Genomic DNA, 5,944 nt, shown 5'->3' with positions numbered 1-5,944 from the left:
CAGCTGCTGCTGCAGTCCCGGGCATCTTTGCATGTTCAAAATTGTGCAGAAAAGTGGAAACATGAGGAAAGAAACTCCATTTGAATGTATTTTGAAGGAAAAGATCGAAATAAATTTATATTTTTTTGTTTTCAGATCAAATCTCGCAAGTGTTGTCTTGACTTTAAAGAAATTGGGAATTGATGACTTAGTTCATTTCGACTTCATGGACCCGCCCGCCCCGGAAACCCTCATGCGCGCGCTGGAGCAAGTGCGGCTTTATTTCTTCATTTAATCTTTAATTATTTTTTATCCTTGTATTTATCCTTGTATTTATTTCTTTTATTTATTTTTATTATTTACTTTTTATCTCTTTGTTTTGTTCGCTTTTGCCACATTCTTCGCCCGACGCTTCTGTCTTTACGCGTATGTTCATGTGTGCAAGAGCATTTATGTAAATATGTTTGTATTTGCATGCGCTTTATTTACTTTCTTTTGATTTTATTTTCTTTGAATCGTTTTCGATGCCTTCATTTTGTTTCACTTGTTCCTTTTGTCGATTCCATTTCGTATTTCATTTCTGTCACCTCTCACTTTACTTTCTGTTTCTTTCGTTTTGTTTCCTTCATTTTGTTTCTTTCGTTTGGCTTGTTTGGCGTTTGTTTGGTCCGTGTGTTTCGTTTCATTTGTCACTTCTCAGTCTGTCTTCTCGCGTGCTTTTCCCGTTCCTTTCTCGAAGTTTTTGTCTCGCTAGTTTCCCACTTCGTCAGTTCTTTTGTTGGTTCCTTTTGCTTGATCCATTTACCAGTATCCCTTATCTAAAGTCCCATTACGCTGCTAAACCCCACCAAACCGCAACCCCCACCCCGGAAAGACCCACGCCGCCACCGCTGCTGCTGCTGCTGCTGGTGCTGCTGCTGCTGCTGGTGCTGCTGCTGCTGCTGGTGCAGCTGAACTACCTGGGGGCGCTGGACAACGAGGGGGAGCTGACGAGCGAGGGCGAGGCGATGGCGGAGTTCCCGCTGGACCCGCAGCTGGCGAAGTGCCTGGTGGAGTCCCCGCGGCACAGCTGCAGCAAAGAAATGCTGTCGATCGCAGCAATGCTGTCGGTGCCGCTGGTGTTCCTGCGGCCGAAGGAGAAGGTGAAGCAGGCCGACGCCACCAAGGCCAGGTTCGCCCACCTCGACGGAGACCACCTGACCCTCCTGAACGTCTTCCACGCCTACATCCAGCACGGCGCGGGGAGCGCAGAGGCCGAGAGGCAGTTCTGCTTCGAGAACTACCTGAACCCCCGCTCGCTGGCCGCGGCCAAGAACGTGCGCATGCAGCTGCAGCGCACGATGGAGCGGCTGGCCATCCCCATCACCGCGAGCCCCTACTCCGACAAAAACTACTACCCCCAAATCCGGCGCGCCATCCTCGCGGGCTTCTTCATGCAGGTGGCGCACCTGCAGCGCAGCGGCCACTACATGACTGTCAAGGACGGCCAGCTCGTCGCGCTGCACCCCTCCTCCACGCTCGCCCACAAGCCCGAGTGGGTGCTTTACCACGAGTTCGTCTTGACTTCCAAGGCCTTCGTCAGGACCTGCACGCAGGTCCGCGGCGAGTGGCTCTTGCGCCAGGCGCCCCACTTCTACGACCCCGCAGAGTTCCCCCCGGGCGAGGCCAAGAAGCAGCTCGAGAAAATCCACCTCAAAATGCAGAAGGAGGACGCTCCCGGCAGCAGCAGCAGCAGCAGCAGCAGCGGCGGCGGCGGCGGCGGGGGGGGGGGAGGGGGGGGCGCGCAGGGCGCGGACGCGCACGCTAACAACGCCGCGTTCGCTAATGGGCAGGCCCATGCAGCCGTGTGAACAGCACGCCTCCGGCTCCTACTGCTGCTGCTACTGCTGCTGCTGCAGGGGCGGCGGGGTGCTGCTGCTGCAGCACGGGGGGAGGGTGGTTTGGCGGCTGCGGATTCGCTGCGGCTGCGGGCAGAAGGCTAGGCCGCCGAAGACAAGAAATGGACTTTTGCTTTAACCTATCAACGCCCCGACCGAAGCAGGAGCGGCCTGCTGCTGCTGCTGCTGCTGCGGCTGCAGCAACGGCGATGACTCAAGCCTTAAGAAAGGCTTGAATGGGGGGCCTCTGGGCGACTGCAGCGAGCAGCCAACGCAGCTGTAGAGGCTCGTGCTGCTGCTGCTGCTGCAACTGCCTAGAGACTATGTTGGCCTATTTAAAACTGGCACCGCCAAGTGCGTTGTTAACAGACACGGGAAGTTGAATATGCACACTTAGGAACTACGAGCAGCAGCAGCAGCAGCAGCAGCTGCAGCTGCAGCGAAGTGTAGGCTGTTGTAGACAAGCCTACGAGCAGCAGCTGCGGCGGCAGCGATGTTGCATATTATCAATTGCCTAAATTCACATCCATAATCTAATGAAAAACAAATTGTGGCGCTTCGAAATGCAAGAAAAGTAGAAGACATCGCAGAACTTTAAAAAGCGGAGGCGGAGCCTCGGAGCAAAGCTGCTCAGTTGAGTTGAGGTGTACGTACACTGGAGCCCGCGGCCGGCCGCGTTGAACTGCCCACTTGGGGTGAAATTAAAATAAAACTAAATAAATAATATGAGGAATAAATTAAATTTGCATTTAATCGGAACTAGTGCTCCCGTTCCCCGGGCGCTGGGGTGTACGTACAGCCAGAGCATCAGCAGCAAGGGGGCAAACAACAGGAAAAACAAACGAAGAACTAAACCTTGATTTACACAAACTTGAAACCCTCATTTTTCTGGGTTTATGCGCCGGTGGATAGCTCCCGAAGGTGCTAGGGTTCGCTGCCGAGGGCTTAGGGTTTAGCGTTCAGGGTTTAGGGTTTAGGAGCCGCGGAGGTACAGGCCTCCTAAAGCAAACGCTTCCCGTAGAGTTGTGCACGCAGAAAACGCCTTTGAGTTTTTCTGTTTTCCGTTGTTTGGCCTTGTTAACCTGATCTAGGGTTTAGGGTTTAGGGTTTAGGGACCCTAGGTTCTAGGGTTTGGCGGCCGACTGCGCGGCCGGTGACGACGTCTCGCAGAGCTCTAGACCTCGTGTCTGCCTAGGGTTTAGGGTTTGCTGCTTCTGAGCCTCTCATCAGGTGCTGCTGCAGCTGCTCTCAGCAGCAAGAGCAGCGCCAGCCGCAGCAGCGGCAGCAGCAGCAGCAGCAACTGCAGCAGTGGCAGCTGCTGCTGCGCTTGCACCCCTCGAGCCACACCGTCCCCCAAGAAAAGCTGGGGAGGCTCACCCGCGTCAGCAGCACCGGCAGCAGCGGGGCCAGCAGCAGCAGCAGCAGCAACAACAACAGCCGCAACAGCAGCAGCAACGGCGGCTACAGCAGCAACAGCAGTAGCTACAGCAGCAGCAACCACAGCAGCAGCAACAGCGAAAGGTGCAGCACGAGGCAGCTCGGCGAGCTCCGGCCCGGCGCTCTTTTCCAGTCGTTCTGAATTCCACTGGGTCTAGTGTTTAGGGTTTAGGGTTTAGGGTTTAGGGTTTAGGGTTTGCGGTCAGGACGATGGATGCTGCTTCTTCCGCTTCCTTTTGGACATTTTCCGCCTCCATGGCGTCGTCGGGGGCCCATACCTCATACGCATTTGCAGGTGTGCTGCTGCCGCTGCTGCTGTTTCTGCTGCTGCTGTTTCTGCTGCTGCTGCCATTTTTGCTGCTGCTGCAGCTGCCACAGCCACGATCAGCTGGTCCTTTCTGTCGACTGCTTTTCTTGCTTCCGCCATAGCGGGTCTACTTTCACGTCGCTGCTGCTGCTGCTGCACCTGATGCTGCTGTTCCACACGCTGCTGCTGGCGGTCATGTTGCTGCTGCTGCTGCTGCTGCAGGGGGGGAGCGCGCACTGGAGGAGCTGCGCTGCGGGGCCTCTTCAGCTGCTGTTTGGTTTTGCTTCCTGGGGGACTTCGACTCGGGGGCTTCTCGGGTCTACGGCTTCCCTGTGCGGCTTGCTGCTGCAGGCAGCAGCAGCAGCAGCAGCAACGGCAGCAGCAGCAACGGCAGCAGCAGCAACGGCAGCAGCAGCAGCAAGAAGAGGCTGAGGATATCGCTGGATTTGGCCCTTGCGCCTAGAGAGCCTCTCTTTCTAGCGCTGCAGAACGTAGACGGGACGCAGGCCGTGCCTGCAGCAGCAGCAGCACCAGCTGCAGCAGCAGCAGCAGCAGCTGCTGCTGCTGCTGCGCCGCAGCCTTTCCTGGCCATACAAAACCCCACACAGGCGCCACCGCTGCTGAACGGCGGCGCTTTGCTGCTCGTACACCCCGACGACATCGCAGTGCCCCCGTCAGCAGCAGCAGCAGCAGCAGCAGCAGAAGCAGCAGCAGCAGCAGGAGAGAAGCCCGAATGTGCAAATGGGGCCACGCCGCTGGAAGAGGCCGCTGCTGCTGCTGCTGCTGCAGAAGCAGCGCAGCAGAAGGCCTCTTTAGAAAGTCGAGAGGGCCAAAGGCCCACAAAGAGGCCCAGAGCCTTCACACCTGCTGCTGCTCCTGCTGCCACTCCTGCTGCTGCTCCTGCTGCTGACGGCGAGGCAGCAGCAGCAGCAGCAAAACCGGAAGCAGTAGATGCAGCAGGAGAGGTTAAAGCGGGCGCAGCAACAGCAGCAGCAGCACCAGCTGCTGCTGCTGCTGGGCCAGAAAGTGAGGCGGCGAAGTCGTTGGATGGAAAGCCACCAGCAGCAACAACAGCAGCAACAGCAGCAGCAGCAGCAGCAAAGAAGGTGGACTTGACCCTGGAGGAAGAGCTTCAGAAGGAACGCATGCGCAAAAGAACAGCAGGCATTATTTGCTTCCGATGGGACAAAAAGGGGCAGCGGCTGCTGCTCTCCAATGCTAGGGTATCACCCGCTGCCGCTGCTGCTGCTGCTGCTCCTACCATTACTGCTGCTGCTGCTGCTGCTACGACTACTTTTGTGGCTGCTGGTGCTGCTGTAGCTGAGCTGCCGCTGCGATCAGTGCTGCTGCTCTTATTGCTGCTGCTGCGGTTAGTGCTGCTGCTGTTGCTGCTGCTCTAATTACCGCTACTTCTGCTGCTGCTGTTTTACTTACTAGTGCTGCTGCTGTTGGTGCTTCCGCCGTTACTGCTGCTGTTGCTCCTGCTGCTGCCGCTGTTACGGTTGCTGTAGCTATTGTTGCTGCTCCTCCAGGTGCTGTTGCTGCTACCCGCAGCGCAACTGCTGCTGGTGCTTCTCTTATTTGTGCTCGCGCTGCTGTGCGTTCTGCTTCCGCAATAAGTGCTGCTGCTGCCCTCGCTGCTGCTGCTGCTGCAGCTCTGTGTTGCTGTTGCTGCTGTTGGTGCTCCTGCTGCAGGGTATTTGGGCATGCGATGCTCCTATGGCGCTGCAGCCGCTGCTGCAGCAAACCTCGTTGCCCCCTTCAAACTCAGCAGCAGCAGCAGCAGCAGAGCAGGACAGCCCCTCCAGCCTCTCTGCACAGGTTCTGGCACTACGGAACCTTGTGCAGCAGCAGCCTGCTGCTGCGTCTGCTGCTGCTGCTGCCGCCGCTGGCTCTCCAAGCTCCAGCAGCAGCGGCCCCAGGGAGCAGCCGCAGCCCGCCTCTCCTGCTCCACCCCCAGCAGCAGCAACAGCAGCAGCAGCAGCAGCAGCAGCAGCAAAGGAGGCCTGGATCCACCCCAGCGGCCGCTTCGGATGTTCTCCTGCTGCTGTTTGCATTTTAGAAAGAAGTCCCCACGAGCCTCCGGTGCTGGACTGTACGTACAGCCCGTGCAGCAGCTACGTTGCTTTTGTGCAGGGCCGAGACATCCATTTGCTGCTGCTCAACGCTGCTGCTGCTGCTGCACCTGCTGCTCCCCTTGCTGCATCGCCCGCAGCTGCAGCAGCGGCACTCAGCAAAACCGCTAAGAAGAAAACCCCTCAGAAGAAGACGCCGAGCAGCAGCAACGGCGCTGCCCCCAGCGCTGCCGCTGCCACCCCCAGCAGCAGCAGCAGCAGCAGCAGCA

At 57.4% G+C, this 5,944-nt stretch overlaps 2 protein-coding genes across 2 annotated transcripts; both read left to right on the top strand.

Annotated features, from left to right (window-relative positions):
• Positions 1 to 205: 205 nt before the first annotated feature.
• ETH_00000925 (uncharacterized protein) lies at positions 206 to 3,338 on the top strand (the record flags this gene model as incomplete). The annotated part of the gene is made up of 3 exons (XM_013380476.1): positions 206 to 250; positions 930 to 1,823; positions 3,087 to 3,338. 3 exons carry the CDS (start codon positions 206 to 208, stop codon positions 3,336 to 3,338), a joined length of 1,191 nt encoding a protein of 396 aa, XP_013235930.1.
• A 165-nt stretch (positions 3,339 to 3,503) lies between these two features.
• ETH_00000920 (uncharacterized protein) lies at positions 3,504 to 5,846 on the top strand (the record flags this gene model as incomplete). Its single annotated transcript, XM_013380475.1, has 4 exons — positions 3,504 to 3,588; positions 3,823 to 4,823; positions 5,296 to 5,699; positions 5,816 to 5,846. 4 exons carry the CDS (start codon positions 3,504 to 3,506, stop codon positions 5,844 to 5,846), a joined length of 1,521 nt encoding a protein of 506 aa, XP_013235929.1.
• Between the last annotated feature and the right edge of the window lie 98 nt (positions 5,847 to 5,944).

The sequence above is a fragment of the Eimeria tenella genome, genomic scaffold (genome assembly GCF_000499545.2).
Source record: "Eimeria tenella Houghton genomic scaffold, Eth_scaff658, whole genome shotgun sequence".
Lineage (NCBI taxonomy): Eukaryota > Apicomplexa > Conoidasida > Eucoccidiorida > Eimeriidae > Eimeria > Eimeria tenella.
The sequence above is the reverse complement of the archived record's forward strand: the minus strand, read 5'-3'. Positions and strand labels throughout refer to the sequence as shown.